The 24,749-nt window shown below is 39.9% G+C and overlaps 1 protein-coding gene across 3 annotated transcripts in view; it reads left to right on the top strand.

Annotated features, from left to right (window-relative positions):
* The window catches only part of LRP6 (LDL receptor related protein 6), a 128,357-nt gene extending 104,648 nt beyond the window's left edge, over positions 1 to 23,709 (top strand). The window contains exons 14-23 of one of the 3 annotated variants that reach the window (XM_056339622.1): positions 960 to 1,171; positions 1,368 to 1,558; positions 5,971 to 6,180; positions 7,495 to 7,620; positions 9,029 to 9,223; positions 10,935 to 11,045; positions 12,862 to 13,092; positions 14,318 to 14,454; positions 15,626 to 15,723; positions 17,506 to 23,709. In XM_056339622.1, coding sequence (XP_056195597.1) covers positions 960 to 1,171; positions 1,368 to 1,558; positions 5,971 to 6,180; positions 7,495 to 7,620; positions 9,029 to 9,223; positions 10,935 to 11,045; positions 12,862 to 13,092; positions 14,318 to 14,454; positions 15,626 to 15,723; positions 17,506 to 17,797 — 1,803 coding nt within the window. In that variant the 3' untranslated portion in view covers positions 17,798 to 23,709. Of the gene's footprint in view, positions 1 to 959; positions 1,172 to 1,367; positions 1,559 to 5,970; positions 6,181 to 7,494; positions 7,621 to 8,986; positions 9,224 to 10,934; positions 11,046 to 12,861; positions 13,093 to 14,317; positions 14,455 to 15,625; positions 15,724 to 17,505 lie in introns of all 3 variants that reach the window. The other 2 variants (XM_056339621.1, XM_056339623.1) reach the window with 2 other exon arrangements.
* Positions 23,710 to 24,749: the final 1,040 nt, after the last annotated feature.

The following is a 24,749-nucleotide window of genomic DNA, read 5'->3' as shown; positions in this document are numbered from 1 at the left end:
GCAAAATAAACAAATGTAAGACTTGTAGGCACACCCTTTCGTAGAGGTGGCAAACCAAATAAAGTTAGGCAAATTTTCTGGTGAAGTTTAATTTGAGGGTGAGAGGGTGGAGGCTGCTCACCTCAAAAGCATGAAGCTTTCCAAAAAGATTATATAAGGCCATGTTTTGTGAGTTACTGATCTTTTTCATACTTTTTTAAAAGTTCATGGAAGATGTCAGTTAGGTTTACCTTTCACTATAGGGACACTCCGTAGTTTCTTTCTAAAGAAGAAAAAAGAATATTAAAAGGATTGTGAAGTCCAGAGGTCTGGACCAGTAGAAGGCAAGAACTTTGAAGCAGAAGGGTGTTAGCTAGAAGTGCTCCAAAGTCACTGTCAAATGCTAGTTGGTGTCTTTTCTGTCAGGCAGACTTGCCTTCCCATTTATTATTCATCCTTACGTTATGTCCCCAAAGTGTGGTGGCAGTGATGGTGGCGAAGAATTAGGCAAGAATTTCAGGTGCTGTCTGGCTTGACTTTGCCCGTGTTTTCATCTGTTCGGCTGCAGCTTTGAAAATTAGGGGTGACGTGTTTCTGTTGTAGAGTGCTAAATGTGCTGGGTTTGGGTATATCCAGCTGAACTTAAGAGTTGTCAAAAAAGCAGAGGAAATGCGGAAGCTGACCCTGCTGTTTCAACATAGAGATAATTTGGACTTTACTGGTCAAACTTGCTAAGTCTTGTGAGTTGAACCAACTTACATTATTGCTGTTACAACACACCATCAGGACTAAGTGTCTATACCTGATCAAAGGTGTTGGTGGGGCAACTGGACCTGGGTGTCTCCTTGCTTTATGATAGTGTTTTAGCTGCCTCCTTTTCCTGAGCAATAGTTTGATGCGGTGCAACCATAGCAAACAAAATTGCTCACAGTAGATCAGATTAAACGCACTTCTGTGGATTGTTTTTCTTTCCTTTGTAGAGCCTCACTGTTGTAACAAGTCCAGTTCCCAATCAAAACCTAGATATGCAGCCTTATGACCTGAGCATTGACATCTACAGCCGCTATATCTACTGGACCTGCGAAGCTACTAATGTGATCAATGTGACACGCCTGGATGGGAGACCCATGGGAGTGGTGCTCAAAGGAGATCAAGATAGGCCCAGGGCCATTGTGGTGAATCCAGAGAAAGGGTATGTAGCTGAAATAGTGATGTGGGGAAATTCAGGCTGAGGGTCTTGAGAATGAAATTGTTTCCTTACTACAGGTTGGTTTCTGTTTGTCAGAACATAAATTATTTTTGACATTTGTTAAGATGGCTTGGTCATACAGCGAAAATGTGGAAAGATCAAATAATCTTTTTTTTAACTCTAATCATTCCTATTCCAGATACATGTATTTCACCAACCTACAGGAAAGGTCTCCTAAAATTGAGAGAGCAGCCCTGGATGGAACTGAACGAGAGGTCCTTTTTTTCAGTGGTTTGAGCAAGCCCATAGCCTTAGCTATTGACAGCCAGCTAGGCAAGTTGTTCTGGGCTGATTCAGACCTGCGGAGAATTGAAAGCAGTGACCTTTCAGGTAGAGTAGCACTTTAATTCAGTGATTCATTTGTGTGGTGTGGGTGTGGGGGAATGCAGAGAAAGGTGTCTTCTTTTCCTTCCTACTATAAACAGCCTGTACTGTGATTCTAATCGGTCCCTGAATTCCCAGCCAGGGAATGTGCATGATTCATGCAGTGTGCCTTTACAGTTTCATGCCTCTATCTATGATTTGCATTATTAATTACTACACATGCTATTTACTTCAGTTTCTCACTGCAAGACCTTTGTGTGATTTCCCAAAGTTAGTTCATAAACACATTGCAGCAGTTTTGGAAAGGGGAGGGAGGGGGTTGTTTGTAAAAGTATTGGTTTTGGTACAGTAATCTGTCAGTCAGAGGGAAGTTTCCTGTTAGTGTAAAAATCTTTCCTGCAGAATTAAAGCAGCAGGTGTGCAGGTCACTTAGGTACCTGTCAGTTAGGGTGAAACGATGTGAGAAGGATAGAGCAAATCTAAAATCTCTCTGTACTGAAAAGGCAAAAAACTCCCTCTTCCAGCTGTGGAATTCTCTTTGCCTGCTCCGTAAGGTTGGCTTGTCTGACCTCCTCTATGACTTGATTCAGCTCACTTAACCACGTAAGCAAAACGATAACCGAACAACAATATGTGGAAAAAGAAGTAGAGAACAGTGTTCTATTGGTTTGGAAAGCTGAATTCATTCTGGAAAGAGTCCAGCAAGGAACCAGAACTGGAGCGAGAGAAGAGGGAATATCATACAGTCAGACTGGGTGAGACAGACTGAGATGTCTCTTATTTGCTAGCTGGATCCAGCAAGCTGCTGGATCAGCTAGCTGCCTCATGTGGCTTCGGTTGTAATTTGTTGTGATGCAAATTGGGGTGGATGTTGCTGCTGGGAGTGACAGGACTTTGAGTGACAGTGACATACCCATCTCTGTTAGGTGGTGGGGTATATGCCTCCCTCATGCTGCTGCTAGTGGAGGGCAGTGGCAGAATTTCTCCTTCCTTTGCAGTAAGTCCGTCCCCAACTTGAATAATGTGTGTCATCATACTTCAGCTGAGTGTTTTCTACTCTTAGAAGCATAAGTACATGTCTAAGGAGATAAGGACACACTTCTTGCAATCTGTGAGCAAGTTTGAAAACTTAACAAAAGTTATGGTAGTTTGTAGTAATGTCTTTTGCTGATGACATGATACCTTTGTTCAAAGTAGCAGCATGTAATCCTGTTGACACCACGGTGATTTTCAGCTTTTTATTAAGTTGCTAAAATAAGCTTTTGTTTTGGAAAGCATTTCAGTTTTCAAATTCTTAGGATCGAGGCTTAGCAAGATAGTAATTCTTTTCAGTGATTCACATGGTGTGTCACTGGAAGAGTCAGGGTCACTAATGAACTGCAATATCCTGATTGTTTACTATTTTAAAACAAAGGACATAACCTGAGTTTGTAAACTATTCTTAAAACAATGTAGTATGATGTATCTCGGTGTGTTCTAGGCTATTACAGATCCAGGGTGTGCATGAGTAAATGGACAGCTGAACATCACACATACTTTGTTTCTCTCCTTGTATCTGCCAGAAATTAGGACACCAGAGAAGGAGATTGGTCTAAATTCTAATTCAGTCTGCTTTTAATGATTCTGTCTTTTTGGGTTTTTTCTTCTTAAACACGTGGCTATTGGATCCACCAATGTTGTGTAGTAAAAGCTCACCATATTTTCAAAGAACACAAAGAAAAAAAAATCATGCCAAAACCTCTCCTGCATTTTGGCATTTGCACTGCAAAATAGACTGTTATAATCACCACGATAAATTGCTAACTGCTGAGATGCATTCCTGTGCCTAGGAATGCTGATTAATAGGCTCTTTTGACTGGCAGAGTAATTCTTCTGCATGTTAGCTTCTTAAAAACATGTACTGTCTTTTGCTCTGTCAGCTCTGTAGATGCCAGTACCCATAAAGAGAAGGAGAGCTAGAATGTCGTTTATGTGATGCCGTCCTTCTTTTCCTCCCTGTCCTTCAGGCATGCAGTTAGGACTTGGTTGTGCTGCCCAAATGGGAGATCCTGTTGAAGCTAACCAGATTCTTCACATGATTAAGGGGTTGTTTATGAAAAAATGACTGGAATTAGCTCCCTACCATGGAAACTATTTGGAAATTAGTTATTCTATTCCAGAATAATTAGTGTAATTTGGAAATGTCTAATGATTCTGGAATTAAGTAATTTTTATTTGGAAATAGTGAGCTGTGGGTGTGTCCTGATTTTTGTATGTATTTGTTTTGAAGTCTTTTTGTAAAAGGTATTGCTGGAGAGAGAATGGTGATGCCAGGAGACAAAGCTCCTCTTAATCACGTCTCCCTTTCATCTGACATTCCCAATAAAGGGGACTAGCGCCCTGATGAGCCAGCTTCAGATTTTATTGTTGGTTTATGGAAGGAGGGATTTCAGTGTCTTGGTTTAGTCAGAAATAGTCAGTTACATTTGGTCACAAATATTAAAAAGAAAGATTAAGACATTAAGGGAGTGAAAATTTTAAGCTTCAGAGCCTTAGGAGCATACTGCAGAATATTGTTGTGATTGACATGGGCAGGGCAGAGCAGGGCATATACAGACTACATTTGGGGAGGTCAGGGTCTTAGTTTTAACTATATTCCTTCCTGTCATCTTTGAGTTTTCCCCTATTCCCAGCTTAGCTTTTCTTCTCCTTGAGATGCAGGTTGCTGTTCCTTACCTTTTCCCTATACAATGAGTCATGTTCATGAGGATTAATAGACGGTTGCAGTTACTTAGTTTGAGTTACATCACTCAGTGTATTAATTTCTACATCAGTCTGGGTATAGGCTCCTACAGAATCTATAAACGTCTTTTCTTAATCAGATCATTGCTGGTGGTGTTTCAAAGTGGTGGTGAGAGCCCAGTCTAGCTGAGGATTAATATTTGATACCCCTGTTCTGTTTTAGATGTTACCACTTGCTAAATGTTTGGAAGGTTACTTAACTTCTGAGCTCTGTGCTTAATGAAAAGGAGATGAATATAATTTTCATAGCTGAATTTGTTTGTAAGTCATCATCCCTGACATACTGTTGATTAAATTCTCAACTTATATACTCTTATATTCTCTACTATACTTATATTCTCTACTTCAATAAGTAGAACTTATGCAGACTATTACATCATGAAATATATGTGTTGTTTGTCCCATAACATTATCTTGTGTGCATATGGTAGAGACGTGGTAGATATTTTTTTTTTATTATTCTGTGGAAAATATACAGGACAAAATATAAAAAATTACTAGAAATTGTTTTGTGGATGAACATATGCAAAGCTATTGTTTGCTGTAGTAAAAGGGAAAAATAAGCATAGCAGTGAGCCCCGATACCTGAATTACCTGGATTTATATGTACATTTTCAAGCTGTGGCCTAAGTTGTAGCTTGTGTGATGTTGTCTCAGCATTTCAAAATTGAAGCAGGTTCCTTATGTTTCTGAATAATTTTATGTTCGGAATCTCATAAACCTCGCTGAATATTTGAGCGTTAGTGACCATGTCCTATCATGTAAAATAAAGCATGGATTACACCTCACTCCTGTTCTCTCAGGTTTTGAATAGCATACTTTCCTTCTGTGTGTGAGTTACAAAGTTTTCACTGTCTTTGGACAATCTTTAATGACACCTTTAAAACAGCTGTGGACTGTCTTCTGTTTATGTGGAGTGTTAGCCGTGAAATGTGACAGTTGCTCTTGACTATTTAATGCTGGGTAATTTGGCATAAAAGTCAACAAATACTCTGCAGAGGTATAAAGCCTCTTGGCTGCTACTGATGATTGCTGAAGAAATTGAGGAAGGTAAATCTTCGCTAGGAAGAAACAAGTGTTTCCCAATTTAGCATCAAAACCTTAGTGAAAATAATGTAGTTGAAAGAATATGAGTAAGTCAGAAGTCAAGTGTTTACCTTAATCTCATCGTTCATGTGAGAAGTACTAACTATCTTGTCTTCATTTTGATTTTATCTTGTATTAGTTAACTCAAGCTAATAATCCGTCTTCTTATTCCCTGTTGTATGCCAAGACAAAGCAGCTAATCTCTCCAAAAAAGGACAAAAGAATGAAAAGAATTACCAATTTCCATCATATTGATAAAGACTGGAGAGGCTCATGAGAGCTGAGCCCCACAACTCCAGATGCTTGTTAAATACAGTAAATGTATTTGAAGCTCAAAAATTGTTGTCTTGATGAAAGCAGAAAAAAAATGATCATCTGTCTGATGCACAATGCATCAGTCTTGCATCAGAGGACCCAGGGTTGGTTGTGCTTTTATAGTAGGCTTACCTGGTAGTGTAAAAGGAACAGAAGGTAGTGGAGTAGTGTAGAAAATGTTTGGATAGTATTTAATTTTATTCTAGTTGAGCTAAACTACTGTTTCCTTTCTGCAGGTGCTAACCGGATCGTTTTGGAAGACTCTAATATCTTGCAGCCTGTGGGACTAACCGTATTTGAAAACTGGCTGTATTGGATTGACAGGCAACAGCAGATGATTGAAAAGATTGATATGACTGGTCGAGAAGGACGTACAAAGGTCCAAGCCCGTATTGCACAACTCAGTGACATCCATGCTGTGAAAGAGCTCAATATTCAGGAATACAGTAAGTGCAGTCCCTGTTTGCAAGTGCAGACAGTGCCTGTGGGGCTCAAGCCAAGGAGAGGCTGCAGCAAGATGAGCCTCTTTTGCCTTGCCACTGATCGATGCCAGTGCAAATCGAAGGGTCCAGAAATTGGTATCATTTTGTGTCTGTACATTGCCAGGATGCAATTAAGTTTGTTTCCTTCAGGCAGTTAGCAATGGACTGGAAATCTTATCACAAACCCAGCATCACGTTTTGTTGCTGATGACAACTTTATGGGTAGTTCCATACAGGCACCTGGCATTTGACAGTGTAGACACAGAGGAAACATCCTGTTATTCCTAGTGGAGGATTTTGTGGATCACACTAGTGAGTCATTATTAGGTGTTTACTCCATTTAGACAAGCACAGCTCTCAGGGCCTTTTACTTAACAATAAATGTTTCAAAGGCAAGGTGAACATTTTTGTTGGTGCCAATTCATATTAAAAGTAAAAGACAGAAGAGCAACGTTGCATTGCACTAAGGAAGTGTGTAGTAAATAACAATTTGTGTTGAACACGGCTGCACTTCTACCAGTTTTCTGTTTACCAGGATATATCCTTCCCCCCATCAAAAAAATGTGCTTGAAATGATGGGAGCTTGATGGTTAAAGCAGTGGAGCTGCCATCATCCTGGAGGAAATAGGCCTGGTTAATAGGCTGTGGTGCATGCCTTGGAGAAATATGTAGAAAAATGTCTGGGGATGTTTAATTAAAGCATCAGTGCAGACTACTACTAGTTTTGTTTGCTATTAGTCTCAGTAAATCTGTCAGGAGTTCCAAGAGAAATATGTTGTCCTTATTAAACATTAAAATGAAGAGATATATTTATCTAGAGCATGTTAATTTGAGTTATAGAGACCGTGTGGAAGCTTCAGAATTCATAAATTAGAAAAGTTTACTTTTCTAATGGTCTTTGATAGAGAAAAAGCAGTGTGGAATCCAAAGCATCTTTTCATATTACTAATGTTACTATTTTTGCTGCAGAGAACTAGTTCTGCCTAACACAAGAAGCAAAATACTCTGGCTACTGTTTTAGTAGAACCCATGGTATGATTCTTACCTTGTTTCAGATAATGGACAGTTACCTATGTGTGTGGTAACTATTGCTGTGTGTAAAGGGAAAAGATACACAAAACAAAATACAACTTTTTCTGAGTTGTTTTTAGTAGTGCTCTCCCCAGGGCGAAGGAAGTAATGAAGGGAGTCCCTGTGAGTCCAAAGAAATCACTGAAAGGTCGGAAGAGAGGTGGGGATTTCTTGTCAGCACTTGCCTGTTTTACTTTTAAATCACAGGACAACATCCTTGTTCTCAAGATAATGGTGGCTGCTCTCACATTTGCATCGTGAAGGGCGATGGCACCACACGCTGCTCTTGCCCAGTCCACCTTGTTCTGCTGCAGGATGAGCTGTCCTGCGGAGGTAAGTCCTTCCCGTGCTTTGTGTCACCGAGCTCTCAGCTTCTGGGTTGGAGGTATGTCTCCATCTTTAAGGCTGGCTTCTGAGCAGAAAGAATGTGGCAGTGCCCCAGGTGCTGTTACACGCTTTTACATGGTGCCTCTTTGCCTTTCCCTCAGCTAAATGCGCAATTACTGAGGAGGAGTAAGAGAAAATAAAAAATTCACTCATTGACTGTTGAATAAGAATTTCTCTTCATCCTTTCTGCTGAAGACCACTGAATTATTTCAACTTGATTTTTTTAATTGTATGGTTTTTATAACATTTTTTCTATCATTCTGTATGTTCTTCTTTTTCAAACAGTAGTAGCTTCTCATTCTGGCATATTGCGTCATGTCTGTGCCATTTTATTCTTCTCTGTTGTCCTCCTCAAACTCACCCTGTGCATGTCTTTCTCAACTGCAGTCTCAGAAGGGCAAGTTGCCCCCTCCATGGCGATATGGCCACTATAGTCTACACCCTGCTGTCTCCAAGGGTGGGGTTGAAATGGGGGAGAGAAGAGGCACTTTGGTACTTGCGTCTCTTTGTGCCATCATACTGAATGAATTTATTATGCAATCTTCTTGCCATCAAGGCGACGTGTGGTCTCACAATGGAACAAGAGCTAACATAAACCAGATATTTTCTCAGAGCAAATTTAATACCAGGCCAAAAAGGGGGGGGGCGGGGGGTGGGGGGGGTAAAAAAAAAAATCCACACACACTTACTGCATGAGATTAACAGTTACTGTAGTAAATGTTAAATAACCGCTCACAGCTGTGTTGAGATAGTGGGAATTGACTAGATGGAGCAGTTTTTTGTTGTTTTAAAGGAATTTTGACTGAACAGAACTGTTGAGGGCACATAACTAGACACTGAGTCACAGTGCATCCATCTGCAGCGCATTACATCTTTTTAACGTTTTCTATGCAATGACTGTTGAACATTTAAAAAAGTGAGCCATCAGCTGCGAATACAGTGGTGTTGCAGGAAAGCGGGACTAGAAAAGTGTGTTTACTTTAAAAGAAGACTTTTGAAGACCTACTAAGAGAAGCATGTAAGAAGCTGAAGTGGGAAGGGAGGAAAATAATTGTGTTTTGAGTGTGCATATTTCTCTGTTCCTCTTGTTCTTTGTCTAATGAGCCTCCATCAATGTGAGCCTGCATCAGTCACATGGACTCAAGATCTGCACAAATGACTGTGGAGGCAGTGGGGGTAGAAGTTCTCTTATGATCTGGCATGTTTGTCATCTTGATAAATGAAAGCAGCTGAGCTCTTGTCCTTACCTGTCCTGATCTGCTGTTTGTTCATCTGGATTTTTAATTTTTCTTTGTTTGCTTGATTTTTAAAGAACCGCCAACATGCTCCCCTCAGCAGTTCACCTGTTTCACAGGTGAGATTGACTGCATCCCAGTGGCCTGGCGCTGTGATGGTTTCACTGAATGTGAGGACCACAGTGATGAAAAGAACTGCCCAGTGTGCTCAGACACCCAGTTCCAGTGTGAAAGTGGACAGTGCATAGACAGTGCCCTCCGGTGCAATGGAGAAGCAAATTGTCAGGACAACTCAGATGAGAAGAACTGCGAAGGTACAGAGAATCTTTTGAAGTGTGATGAAAATAGAGCTGTCACAGGGACACTATGATAAATGCCAAAGTTGTTGCTGAGTAGCGTTTGGAAGGATCTGAGGTTCTGCTAGGTTTTATACTGGTCTATTAAATAGGAATTTATTTTGCAACTCCATACTTTTGTTTCTCCACCTATGAAATGAAAATAACACTGATCTCCTGTACAGTGGTTTAAGCTCTGTTTGTGAAAATTTTAAAAAGGGTATGTTTTTAAGCTCTAAAGAATTGGTAACTGGGAGCAAATTACGAAGTGGAGCAAATCCTTGCCGTAGTTTTTTGTGTACCTTGTACTGAGTAAAAGTCTTAAGATTGTTTATTTTATACTACCTGAACAAAACCAAGTTAAGCATTTCTGAGTAAGCAGGAGTGAGAGGCAGATGAGATTTCTGGAGACCTCTTCTTCCTATAGAGCACAGCAAAAGAGAGTACTTAAGCCATCGTTACAGAGGGAAGTGCTATTGCAGAGAGTTAGGTTCTCTTAATTTTAGGAAGGACAGGTTGTGCTGGTGGAATCTCAACTACCCCACCATTATACAACGTGAAACATGAGCAAACTCGCCCTTTCACCCACTGTGCAAGTAGTGAAGACTTGTAGGGACAACTTGTAAGCTTGAAAGGATGCCTCTTCTCTATATCCTTTCAGTACATTTTTCTTCTTTGAAGAGACTGTCTAAGGGTCTTTGAATCAAGGCTGAATTTCTTTCCAAAAAATGTGCTCCAGCTCAAATAAAAACATACAGACTGATGCAGAAATTCCTGTGTGATGAAAGGTGATTTTTAGCCAGGTGACGTGCTGACGTGAAAATACATTGTGCAAGTCAGCTTTCCAGCTGCCATCCAGCGACTGGAGATACTAGACCAGGGGCTGTTTATCACCTTCAAAGTGGCCCTGTTATTCAGAGTATTCAAGTTGATTACAGAAAAGCCTTTAGTTTAACTTTTTAATTCAACTGAAGTCAGACATAATTCCTGGATTTATGAGAAACAGGAGGCAAAAATACATGTAAACAACAACAGCCAGCACCTTGCCTGCAGCACCTTTTTTCCCAAAGTGGTAGCTTATTTTTTGAGTGTACTGGCAAAGATCCAGTTTTATCTTCTGTCTTTCATTTCAGTTTAAAAACATAATGTCAAGTGAAATATATTGTCCTATGATCAAGGAGTTTTCTGGTTTACAGGAAGAGCACAAGGACATTGAGAAACCACATTTATATATCTTAAACAATCTTATCATCATGTTTTGGCATATTTATTTTTAATAACTTAATTCTTCTCTCTTATATTACAGTAAATGCTTAGAGTTGGAGATTCTTAGAATTATTTTGCAATAACCATTTCCTGGGCTAAGTGTCTGTGTTCTCAGTGGCCTTCTGCTTCTGAGTTATTTTAGACAAGGTAACTTTCATCTTTTAGTGTCCTCATTGTAAATAGGTAGTAAGGACCAGGCACCTACTGTGCAATATCCTCAACAGAACATTTAATCACTTTTGCTGTGTGGTTGGCATGAGGGACTTTGTGTGCCACTGCTTCAAGAAATGAAGCTAGCAGCAGGCTAAGCTCTCCCAAGATGCTCCTGATTGTATGCTTTGGTGCCTTGTTTTCTTAATCATTTTAAAGAGCAGAAGTCTTTGATACTGACTCTTGGGGTGTGTGTGGGGGGGTCTCTTTCCAGTGCTTTGCTTAACTGATCAGTTCCGCTGTGCCAGTGGGCAGTGCATCGGGAAAAGCAAGAAATGTGATCACAACCTGGACTGCAGTGACAGCTCAGATGAGCAAGGATGCTGTAAGTGTAAAACCTGAGACTAGAGACTTGATTGCAGCATCCAAAATTTGTTTCTTCTCTATGAATTAGATTTGGTTCTGCCAACCAGACTGCATTAGTTGTTCCCAAAATGAATGCTCCTGTTTGTAACTGCTGTCATGCAATTAATGCAAAACATGGTGGAGTAGGAGTAACAAAAGTAACTAGTGATCTGAATGACTAGTTTCTGATGCAGAGCAGGCTACTAATTTTTCCACTTACCTTTTTAAACTTTTAAAATAAATAAAAGGTTTGGTTTACTATAATCTTTTAGTATGCTGAGTTGATGCAGTGTTAAAAAGCAGCATGAGGCTTTTATATATAACTGCTCTGCTTCATGGTTTTCTCATCCAGAGAATTAATAGCAGGTGCTTCTGGAATCAGAGGAGCACTGTTTATAGAGTAAACATTCTAAAATTTCTTTTGTATCTTGAAAAGATGTAATCCTGAGCTTGATTTATGATTTGTAACATACGATATCCCCTACCTTGAAATCTCCAGGGCTGTGCAAGAAAACCACTGCCTTTAAAATTCCAGCTTGAAGGTTCATTTTCGCTGGCTATGCTTTAAAAGAAATTGTAAATAGAGACATCTCTTCTTGTGTTAGAGATCCATATATCACGGTTGACACACACATAACTTGAAAATGCAAAGCCAGAATTGAACCCTTGATCTTAAGAAGAAGCAATAGGAGGTGTTCTGTCATGCTACCAAGTTATTAGACGTTATCACAGATATGTATAGTTATCTTTATTATGGTTCATATATTTTCTGGTTTTGTAACGGAGGATAGAAAATTATCCCACCCAGAGTAAGACCGTAGTTGTCATTGTCCCTATTCCAGTATGATCAGAAGTCTGTTTACTTACCTCTGTAACTATGACAAGCTGGTTAAAGTGTGAGTTTGGTGTTCAAGGAGAAGAAAATGTGTTGAGGAAAAGACTTGCAGTAATGGATAAGATGTAAAACACTGACTAGAACAGGAAAATACTTTAAAGTCTGTTTTTCTTGTCAAATTCATGAAGCACAGGCAGGGGGTTGTCAATTATTCCCAGAAATGTCATTGCTTAGAATTGGTATTGTAGGGAAAGCCACTCATTTTGACTGTTTAATCATTTCAGATACAGATTCCTCATAAGGATGGCACCTCTAAAGCTGATGCTTATGTACATCTGAAACCATCAGTGTGGGTCAGATATGGAGTAGGTTAGGTGTTTAATAAATGGCAGCAAACCCAAAATTCATCATTGGTGCGTCACCTCTATGGTTCAGCATAAGTGAATGTTACATGGTTGAGAAAAGGGAGTGCCAATTTGTTACAGAGTGCTAACCTAGGTGTTTATATGATAAGGTACAACATGAAAACTAGTTGTCATCATCTTTAGTGACAAGAAAAAGCATAACTGGAGTCCCCAGCACAGTGCCATCTGGAGTCATGGCTGCAGGTCTTATTCATCAAGTTCAAAGGATAGCCCTGCCTGCCAGCATGAAGATCAGGACCTGGTTCAGCAACACCCCTGCACATGCATGTACTGTTCATTTCCTGCCATTTGTGATTCAAAAACCTCTCTGTATGTGTGGAGATCATCTTGTGCACAGGTAGCCCTTATGGGCACTCAGAGTCTTTAAACAGACCTGTCCCAGTGCCTGTTTGTTCCTTCCATATATTAATTTGAAAGCTGTTGTCTGCCTACAGAAGAGTAGGCTTTTATTTTTCCTGTGTAGAAAGATGTCAGGAAAACTGATGTTGGTACATGAAGCTGTTGGATTAACTTACACAGTTTGATTTTTCTTCTAGATACAACAGAGGAACCTGCGCCACAGCCCAACAACACCATAGGGTCCATCATTGGTGTGATCCTTACAGTTTTTGTGGTTGGAGCAATGTACTTCATCTGCCAGAGGGTGCTGTGCCCACGCATGAAGGGAGACGGGGAAACAATGACCAATGATTACGTGGTGCATGGACCAGCCTCTGTACCCCTTGGTTATGTGCCTCACCCAAGCTCTTTGTCAGGGTCTCTTCCTGGTGAGTAAGTAAATGGATGTGATCATACTGTCCACATATGCACAGGAGATGTCCATTCCAGATGCATAGTTCCTGGAAGCTGTTCGAAGCCAGGGCTGTCAAGGCTTTCCCCATCCTTCTTTATAATAACAAACTGCTATTTTACTTACACTATTCACAAGCATTTAGACACTTTGCAGAACCATAAGCTCAAATAGATACACATGCTGTGGGAGTTCCCTTATTTTGCTATTAAAGAAGCCTCTTTTTGGACTATTACAGCGTCAGCAAGGTGTCTTGACAGTACAGGGTAAAGTTACACAGCGTTATATTCATGGGATTTTAAACATCATGTAATCATTCTTGTTAAATTTTTAGACTGGGTTTGTGTACTTGTGAAACTTCTTGTAAAGTCTGTAATGACCAGCAAGAACAGTGGTTTCAGCTTATTTCATTTGATGATGAAGTTTCCAACACCAATCCAACCACATGATGATGATGCTGTTTAAAAAATAAGACCTAACGGCAATGCTGAACTTTATTTGTATGCATTGCTTCTGTATGTGTTTATTAAATATGTACTGTAACACATAGCTTTGGATCCAACAGGTTCCAGTCAGAACACGGAGGTGCTGTTAGGCTGTTACAGGGTTAAAATAATGCACCAAATTTCTTTGCTTTCTGTAATAACCTGCTTTCATAAAGAGAGTCTTTGAGCAGAATTTTCACCATTATTTTGAGCACAGTGGCATACCTCTCCATTTCCCGCTTGGACTCTGCCAGCATGCTTCAGCCCAGTAGCAAAAGCTCACTTAACAGTGTCGAAATGAAAGAACACAAACTGCCTCTCCTCTTGCACACATTTCAGTTGCTCAGTTGAGGTGGTCAGAGTCAGTTTCATGTTTTATTCTGAGGCATAGAAATAGTGCCTGAATGCCTGTTCTCTCAAGTCTTTTCCAGCCATTCAAGTGAAAGAAATGTTTTCTCTTCACACAGTTCTAGTATAGCCCAGTGCCAAGTCCTGCAGTTGAGTAGCTGATAACACAGAGCCAACATGTTTATTCCCTGACAGTCTTCATTCCAGTTATCTGTCAAGGAGCACTAAATTTGCTCTTAATACCAAGAAGATTAGTTTTGATTTTAGGAGTTGTGCTTATATTGCTTATCCTCTAAGATTATTTTTTTTTAAAGCTTTTCTCTGTTTGCTTCAAAAAATTGAATATTGACATACATCTTTGTTCTTCAGGGATGTCTCGAGGTAAATCTGTGATCAGCTCCCTCAGCATTATGGGAGGGAGCAGCGGGCCACCCTATGACAGAGCCCATGTCACTGGAGCCTCTTCCAGTAGTTCTTCAAGTACCAAAGGCACTTACTTTCCTCCAGTAAGTCATTCCATTATTCATAGGCCTTTAATAACTTTCAGGGGAGTGCCAGTTTCTTTCTGAGGATAATTAATTGATAGATAAATATTTTGGTTTGAATTTTTAGTGTAATAAACTTGTTTGAACATGGAGTAAGTGAATTTGAAAGGCAAGAGAGAGGAGATAGTCTTTTTCCAAAACAGTATAGGAAATTCCTATTAATTCTAAAAAGTTGTGAGAGAGCTCAGTGCCAGCAAAAGATGTTAGACTGAACATTATAGGGATGAAAAAATCCCTATAAATGTTGAGCAGCTCTAGCAGAGCAATCTCCTTCCATTATACTCTGCCATGTGCCTCTGGAAGTAAAACTATGGTTGGTTCTGTATAGACCCTTCAAGGAATTAAACTGAAGTTTGTGTCATGTGTCTTGCAAGTGACAGATAAATAAACAAGTGTCTTGCAACTCCATACTACTCCTCGTGTGCTGCGCTAGATTAGATGCTCTACAGAAGTTGGTACCAGCCCTAGAGGGCTCCCTGTCTCTTTACTTCTAACATCCATGGTTGTTGTTTTAGATACTTTTATATGAAGTCCACCAAGCCACTATCGAGTGTTACGTGCCTAGTCAGTGCAGGCTGAAATCTTCAACTGTCTGTTTCCAGTTCCAGGAATCAACTCATCATGTTATATCTTCAAATTAATCAAAATAATTGTTCGTGCAGTACGAGCATGCCTGTATAGGGAAGAAATACTTGCCCTGGACAGCACACTGCAAGTATTATAAACAGCATAATACTTGAGGACTACAGCTAGCAGGAGCAGACACCTGCCGGTTTGCCTAGGGCAGTGGTATCCCTAGTGACAATCTCATATTGAACAGCTATAGCTTCAACTTCCCTTTCCAGCTCTGGGTATGTCAAAATAGCAACAGCGGTCAGCGTTTTTTGAGAAGAGCTTAGTAATAGCTTCTATGGGAACAGTAACAAGCGGCATTTTCAGTGTCTGTTAAGGAACTGGGGAATAAACAGAAGAAAAACCCTGTTTGTTGGGAGGGGCTATATGTGCAATTCTTAGCTTAAGGTTTCTATTTAACAGTACTAAAAAGAAAATTTATAACTGATGTTTTCCTGAGTCTCCTTCGCATCTTTTTTTTTTTTTTTTAACTGTGGCTTTTTTCTTTTTTTCCCCTTAGATTTTGAACCCACCACCATCACCAGCTACTGAACGTTCACATTATACCATGGAATTTGGTTATTCTTCAAATAGCCCATCCACTCATAGATCCTACAGGTAATTACTATTACAATACCTTCTGTCAAGATCTCCAGTTAGTGGAGAAAATGCAGAATAAAGACAACCTCTGCTCTATAAGAACTACAGTCAAAGGCCCTAAAATTCTGCAAGTGCTGAAACAGGTGCTTAAATGGATTCACGCATACTGTGTCACCAAAGCGTGTATACGTGCAGCCCTGTTTGAGGTAAATCATGCAGTAAGTGGGTTAGTGGTACACCTCTTGGGTATTATTGCTTTAGGAGGAATGACAACGTTCATCACAAAACTAGCTGAATGCCAAAAGAGACGTGGTACCGTGATAACTTTGTGCCAAACATACTTACCCTGAAGTGCACCATGCCTTTTTTAGGCTTCTGTCATAAATAATTTGTTATGCAGTTATCAGAAATGATAGGCAAACACCATGTGGAGGAAAGCTGGCAATATAAAAGGCCAGTAGGTCAGAAGTAACGTTAATATTAGGGCCTAGATAAAGCATAGAAATTCTAATTTAACATATTACAGGTTAATATCTGAAGAAGGTTACTAACGTTTTGCGTATTTTCTCTGACTGATATTTATGGGCATGCAAGCTTTCTCTCTGTTCACTTGAGTGTATCTTTCTTACCTTCCCTGTAAGATGCTAGAGTTCATTATCATTTTATAACTAGTTACCAAAAATAAAGAGACACTTACTACCCAAGGGTGTAAAGATTTCCCTCCCAAATCACTAGTAGATCTGGTCAATGAGGAGAGCGCGCTATGTTTGTCTACTGAAAGAAATGCCTCCCTAACACAGAGCCTTTGGGGGCTTTTGGATAATGAGGTCTCTGGGGCTGAAAAGACATCTCTTCTCCATTAGCAGAAAATATGGCCTCTGTTGTGCAGAAGGTCAGACCAGATGTTCATAATGATGCCTTGCAGCCATATGAAAAATCTTTTAAAATGATGACTAATTTTCTAATGAAAGAAACCCAAATTTTGGCACCAGCATGAATCGTGCTGATCGCTGGTTAGCTGATGTGACTTTAAGTATTATAAATGGTATTAGGGATGTAGCGTAGGGTTGAATGTTTTCCGAATGCTCCCCCACCCAAAAATAAACCCTGGCCTTGCTGCTTCTGATCTTCCTGTCTTTCCTAACATTCTGACTTGAATATAAAGGAGCTGCATCCCCACCCACCTCCAGCAACTGACTGGTGATGCTGGTAGCTGTAGCTACCAAACACCTCCCTTTCCAATTTGTTTTCTTGGGCTCATGCTCATTTTAGAAGACGTTTTGTGGTAGCAGCCTTTGGGAATTCCATACCAATTACTGCTCTGGTGAGTGGTTCTCATGACTGCTATGAATGTGCCAGGTGATTTTCAGGCTCCCTGTATGGACTTGGAAGTTAATATCCATAAATTGCATAATGGAAACAGAATATCTTCTCCATATAATTGCAATACAAGCTATTCCTGCCCACCCCTATGCCCTTCCTGCCCTGCTGTCTTAGGAGCAACTTTTTCTACCTCAAGAAAGTCCTTAGGGAGCCTGTTGTCTGTAGATAATTCATAATTAGATCCCTTTCACTAATGGCTATAATTTGACTGACACTGTACTGCAAAGGTGGACCTTCTGCAGGGGAGTTAGTGAGTTCACAGAGTAAAAGAAAGAGGAGATGCATGTGATGCTGTGTACATACTGCTCTCCTCTTCCACCTGGGTTTATCTGACGCTTGCTTGTTTGCGTGTGCGTCGCTCAAAATGCACTATCTTGCTATATGCCGACACTTTTCCCATAAATCTCCCCTTTGCAGCTACAGGCCTTACAGCTACCGGCATTTTGCACCTCCCACGACGCCCTGCAGCACGGATGTCTGTGACAGTGACTATGCCCCCAGCCGAAGGGTCACAGCAGCGACGGCCAAGGGCTATACCAGTGACTTGAACTATGATTCAGAGCCCGTCCCCCCGCCACCCACTCCGCGCAGCCAGTACCTGTCAGCGGAGGAGAACTATGAAAGCTGCCCACCTTCCCCATACACGGAGCGGAGCTACTCTCACCATCTCTACCCACCGCCGCCGTCCCCCTGCACGGACTCCTCATGAGGGGTAGCCCCCCCGCCCCATTATCTGCCTCCACCGTGAAAATGTAAATACAAAATGTTCTACTGGGGAGGGGGGAGGGAGCTCTCAGCGAAGGATAAGGTAGGACAGTGTACAGTTAAATGTTATTAAATGGGGTGGAGGAATACTGAAGATATTTGTACAGAAGAAAAAAAAAGGATATTTATATATTTTCTTAAACAGCAACTGCTGCTTGTGCCATAAGAAGAAAAATTTTTGTATAAAAGAACCCAGACATTTGTACAAAAAGTTTTTATTTTTGCAAATGGAACACAAAAACATGCCTTAATCCAGTGAAGTGACTGAGTACATAAGGAAATGGAAGGACCGAGATGTGTTACTTGTCCAGTGAGGTGATATGTGGGGTTTGTCAATACCAAAAATGTTTAAAGTAATTAATAATAAAGAAGTCCGTCTCAGAGCAGCATACCATAGATACTTGGAAGTAGCCAAATAACCTCTATGTTAACTGCAGGGGGCCAGCAGCTAAAGTTAAACTTGAAAACGCAGTCAGGACAGATATTAACCTTACACAAAGGGCTTTGTTTTCTACAGGAATGGAGCAATCGTAGCAGTGAATCCAGACAAATAATTACACACTTCTTTAAATGAATACATCTCTGTTTTTCCTTAATGCATTTACCAAACTAGGATGTTTAGAGCTCTCTCCTTGCTTCTGGAATTTCAGTGATTTTTGTTGGGTATATTTTAAAGTTTGCTTTTTTTTGCTCCTGTTTAGCTTTTCCCATCTCTTCTGCATCCTTTCTTCCTGCCCATGTCACTTTAAATCATGATATCCTTATTTAAAATACTGCTAGAACTGGGCTGCTGTAAATTCTTTTTTTTTTTTTTTTCCTAAACCTTGTCATGCAGTTAAGTATCATGCTATGTGTTACCTTCTTCATTTTGCCAACACAGTAGGATTCTGTTTTGTACCAGGTCAGTACGATTTTCACGTAATTGACAAGGGTAATATGCATATACCTGAATGATTTTTAGTCCCTTAAAAAAGAAAACCTTATTTTGACCTAGTGCCCACAAAATGTCAAATATTTTTGTACCACATATAATATAGACAGCATATTTATAAACTATAAATTTAACCATGGATTGTTAGTTTTACTGTAAATGAATAATATATCCTTGCAGTACTTTCAGTGTATATTGATATCACAGTATACAAATCATATATATAAAAATATATATATATTATTTTTTCCTAGTAAGGAAGCATTTAACTTTCAGTGGAGCAACTATCCATTAAAAAAATAGATGTTTTGATCATTGGAAGGGGTTCCCATACTGTATTAACTGCTCGTGATTTCTTTGTGTTAGGTAAAGCCAGTTTTTTCTCAGTATGATTTTGACATACCTCCTCTTTTGCGTGGTGTGAGTTTAATACTTTAGTATTAACCGCTGTGAATGTCAAATTTTAAGATATTCTTAACCAAACCATTTTATATTCACATCTCTATTTTTGTATATTATCATATTTAGCCCCTTTTCCTGTCAGCATCACCATGGTGATTTTGACAGGGAGAGTATATAATCAAGTGAAAACATTATTTGTGTAGGTTGAGGGGCAACCTAGGATGATATTAACTCCTCTTTCACTCCAATACAGTGTTTTGAATTTGCTTTGACTGTAGTGGAGCTCACAGTATACCTGGTCTTAGATGGCATTATATGTTTGCACCTTCTATTGACATCAAATCCATTGAAAGTGCTCGATGCCTTCAAAGATTTGGCCTTCTGAGTCTGCTCTCTCAAAACAAAGGTACTGAGGAGCTTCTGCCTCCTAGCCTTTGGGTATAGTATGGGTGTAACAACTCTTCAGAGGTGCCATTCAGGTTTTATTGTTCTCTGTTGCTTGTTTCCCAGCCAGTTTCAACTAAAAGAGAATTAATCTGAAAATGTGGTGTGGGCTTCAATTCATGCTGTTGACAGAACTGGTGACAAGTAATTCTTGTAGTACTGCCGCTCATCTGGAGTGATGGAGCCTCACTTGGCTTCAGCTCCAGTAAAACAGTGGCATTGGGATTCTAGCTATAATAAAGGGTCTTTCTAGTAGTCCAAGATACCTGAGGAAACTTTAAAAAGCCTTGGTGGTCTCCAGGCTATTGCAGTTGTTCTCTGGATCTGGCATGCTACATCTCTTGCCCAGCTTCATTCTAGGTATCTAGGAATTGTGGTAGCTGTTCTTCTGGCTCTTCCTTGCTGGTGAAGAAGCTTATTTGTGTTCTCCAGCAGTTGGATGTTGCAGAGGGTGTTGTGAACTGTAAGGGAACTCGAAACCATTTATATGAAGGGGGGGAGGGTGGGTGTGTTGGGATGGGGGGATGTTGAGGCTGGCACGCCGATGAGAATTAGAAATTTCTCTGTTGTTTACATTTTTTCATGTGCAGCATTCCATGTGGGGTTCACATGTGGAAACTTGCACTAATGAACTCAGAAGAATATTGCATTGTTGTATCTCAGTCCAAGTGCTTGTACTGCGATGGCAATGGTCTCTTCTTGCAAAATACTTTTTTCAGTGTGCCAATTTCTGTTCGAAAAACTCTAAGGTGGTTGAGTTTAAGGAGTGGTATCCTCTTTCTGGTGCAGTTGGACTGCCCCACTGAGGCTTCCTCATGGAGGGGACTTCCCGCAGGTAAACTTATAACTATGTTAACTACAGCAAGGGTTCTTTAGAAGAAAAATGCTCTCTGCATATGGGCTGTGCTGCCTGCCTGCCTTCTGTGCTAGTTTATGTCCGCACATAACGCAACCGAAGTCAATGGGGTGGACGTATAATTCGGTGTAGGATTTGATCAAGTCTTTTGATACATATTTGATACATGTTTCAGTTTGTGGGTCAGTTATTTTGAGAGATCTGCCTCTTGGAGGTTCACATGAAAAGGGAGAAAATGGACAGACTACGTTTTCCCACTGAAGATGACCAGCATAGAGAGTAGGTTGTTTCTTGTCTGGACTAACCAAAGAATTTTAGTGGGAAGCTGTGATCTGCCTTTGCAAGTATGTGTATTTTCCCAGTAAATCTAGAGTAAAATTTTGAAACAGTTGAAGATCAATGAAGTTCCTTTTGGGTAGATCTCCAAATTACAAAAGCATTGATGCAACTAGTATGCACACCTGACATCCAGTGGATAAACCCAGCGGATAAACCGTAGACTAGATTGAACATTGAGAATGAACAACTCTGCCACTGAGCCAGTCATGATTCATATTTTCTCCTCCCCTCACTGAGAATCATGCTTTCTCCTGCTTCTCAAATTGACCAAGATGTTAGAACTGTAGATAACACGCACATGTCAGTTCAAGAGATCGCTGAGGTGGGTTTGCAGCACTAGCATGGCAGTGATCTCATTGATGTCGGGGAAACTGCTCCTTGTCTTTTAAGCTAAGCCCAAATGTCCTTATCTTGCAGCATGAGGCACATACACAGTTAGGCATTAACACGAGTACTCACTGTGCATTTTCTCCTCCATGTAGACACCTGGGGAGTGTTCATAGCTGGCTGGCTGGTCATGAGCATGCCAGCTGTTTCCAATCAGAAAAGAAACAGTCCTTTGTAGTTTAAAAACAAAACAGAAAGGGACATTACAGCGTAATTTTTGGAAACTAACCTTTGCGTGTTCCACAGGAGCTTAGCGTGTTTAAATGGCTACATTAGAGACCTAATCTTGCCTCTTAAAATTTTGCCTACCGTGTCGTACTGCATGCATGCCTAAGGAGCACTGCTCATGTCTGTACTGCTCTTGAATACAAAGATATTTATTTGAAAAGAACTTAGGTACAATAAATGGAGCATGCACATAACATTTGCATTTGAAATAAAGGATCGTTTCTGTGAATGTAAATTCATGCAACCTGTGCATATACATTAAATGAAATATTTACAGTAATGCAAAATATGCAAATAGGCTGGCTGATATCAAAGGATTCATTTTGCTGTTAGTTGTAACTTTCAGTATTGTAAATTCCAGATTACTGCCATAACATTTTCCCTCCACGTGCATGTACAAGTATATGTATGCAGGTACACGTATCTTTGAGAATGTGAATCTACCCAAATCTAATAATTTTCTCTTTGGTGCATACACATTCACAGTCCCCCATTGGCAGATTCAGCCTCCCTGCCCTTCAGAGTGCCGATGCCGAATGCTGTCCTGCTTTCTCATGTAAGCTGGGTTTATTGGCCAAGTTGTAGGACAGACAACAGAATACTTGGTATTTTAAACCCAGATAGTTAATGCTTTGTCATACCAGACAGAAGAGGAAGGACATTTTTTATACTGTTCTCCTAGTTTTGAAGTCCATTTTGCAGTTGAGTAAAACTCTTCTGTTTAGTGTACGTACATAAAAATTACTCTGTTGTAGTCCTAGCGTAATTATGAAGAAAACTGCACCCAAACTGCTTGACACGGCAGGTGCTACAATGCACTGCAAGTGAAGGTATATGCAGAAAATCCCTATTTATTGCACCGCTGGGCTTTGATGGTGGTCTGGTCTCCAGTTGTGCATTGCTTCTCTATTTATTATAGCCCATTTTCTAGAAATGGCTTGATCGGTAAGTCTTAAACACAGATTCATTTGTTCTGCTTTAAAGCAGTTAAGCCTGTGCTTAGATGAAAAGAAGTCCACTCTCTTGAATATTGAGTATTTCCATTCCTTATTTTTGGCGAATCTCCCTGAATTAATTGATTACCACCATTCTGGGGGGAACTGCTTGAACTACCGAACTCCCTGGTCATGCATGCTGTTGAATTGAATGACTTCTTCAAAATACCTCTTAAGAAGTAATCAATCACTTTTTTTCAAGACGTTGTCTTGAGCATGTTTGTCTCACTGTATGTTATGGACAGAATCTGCTTTTGAACAGGTACTGTGCATGTAGCAGATTACTTGTTATTTCTACAATAAAAGAATAGCAGGTTCATTGGGTGCAAAAATAATTTGAACATTGTTATTCAGAAATTGCTTTCTTAGCCATGAGATTTTTTTTTTAAATTGCATTTTGGTGGAGTTATTTGTTGAAAATTAATGTTTAGCTTAATTGGCAGGTGATAGATGCACCTTGAAAATAAGTTAGCAATGACCTCATAGCTTGAAAATGGCAGCAAAACATTCAGTTTTTCTAAAAAAGTCAGTAGTGATACAGTAGTGATCCAAAATGGGCAACTTCCTTTCCATCTTCAAAAAGGGCAGCTCATGGATGATGCCAGTATAGCATTTGTAGGGACTGGGTGATCCACTCCAAAACTCTGCTGGGCAGGGAAAGTGAACTGTCCATATTCAGTTTGGGCCAGAGATTGTTTTAGTAGCACGCAGGGTGATTGGTGTGATGAAACTATTGGAGAGCAGTCTTGTTCCCCTTTTTTCATGAACAAGGAGCAGCTTTGAAGTCCTGATTAAAATGGCTGTAGCCTTAAGCCAGGCCAGCTAAGAGTCAGCCAGGGAAAACTAAAGTCTCTTTTTGTAAAGAGGATACCACCAGGCTTAAGCTGAATTAGCCTTGTTTGCAAGTGAAGGATCTGGTGCTGCTTTCAGATTTTTAATCTTGTTTTTGTTTTTTGTTTTGTTTGTTCTTTTTTTGTAAGCTTTAATCACTGTTTGTCATTGTCTTAAAGCCAGCTGGTGTCTCTTGTTCATCAACCTTGGTACGATGGTGCTTTGCAAGGATGTATTTATATTATAATGACCAACATTTGGTCAACCCTATTCACTCATTCGCTAACTTCTTTTTTTTTTTTTTTTTTTTGTAAAATAAAGTGCTTTACTTGTGAGGTGTATATAAACCTTGTACAAAAATCCTTTCCAATTATTACTATAAACTGAGTTGTAACAAATGAAATGTTGATTTTTATAATAAAACTAAGAGTGAAAAAGGAGAAGTACTTTGCATTTTATTCCAGCATCTGGAGAACAGGTAATTAAAGGTAAAAGTCCATGTGTGTCTTTGCCCTCCATAAAGGCCAGAATGTACTCAATTTTCCGATGCTGTAGGCAGACTCTGCAAACACTGATGCATTTGCCTGAAACTCGTTGTTGATTTCAAGCGGTTCTGTTGATTTTTGTTATTCTGCAATGCAACTGGATACATTTTAAAGCTGAAAGTCTCCATTATTGATCACTTAAATTGGTTTACAGGATAATACAAACCAGACAATATTACCAAATAAATCCTTATCAGACCAGAAATGCCTGGTGATTATTTTGGAGACTGCTGATCTTTAAATGTCTATCAAACTGTTTTCAGAGAGAAGAGTGTTCAACTTGAAAATGTAAAAGTAATTGCCCCACACGCCATCCTATCGCTGTAAGGAGTAATTGGATAGGAAGCAGTTCTGAATTTATAAGCTCAGGACAGGAATTCCTGCTCCACTTGCATCCACTGGTCGTGGAAAATAGCATGGCTTTGTGATAGCGTGGATCTGGCTATATACTAAGATTCTTTTACAGGTCCAGTTTTTCTATATGGAGGCATGTAGAAAGGACAAGTCACACATTGCTGCCTGCATCAGTAAAATGGGACTCACATTTATCACTCACAAAATGTTGCAAAAACAAATGCTAGTCATTCTCAGCTAGTGTGCCACAGTTATTTTATTTAAAGGTGCTATATTTATTCTACCTTAGCCATTAGTCTGGAGCTGCTGGGTGGTGTGTTCTTTAAAAATGCCAGCTGTGAATTGCTGCTGGGCTACAGAAGGCTCACCAGCTCTTTTTTCTTTTTTTTTTTTTCTTTTCTCTGGATTTGTTTTTGGGGGTTTTCTTTTTGTAAATGATGATGGCGACCTTTCTACAGAGTCTGTGCAATTGTAATATGGTAGAAGAGTGTGTATAGCAGTCGTGTTGTTTTGGATTCCCTGAATCTTGGTCTTTTCCCAGTACAGCTGTTAAGCATCAGGGTGGGTCTCAAATGCAGTTCAAA

Source organism: Falco biarmicus, chromosome 5, assembly GCF_023638135.1.
Source record: "Falco biarmicus isolate bFalBia1 chromosome 5, bFalBia1.pri, whole genome shotgun sequence".
Taxonomy (NCBI): Eukaryota; Metazoa; Chordata; class Aves; order Falconiformes; family Falconidae; genus Falco; species Falco biarmicus.
The sequence above is the reverse complement of the archived record's forward strand: the minus strand, read 5'-3'. Positions and strand labels throughout refer to the sequence as shown.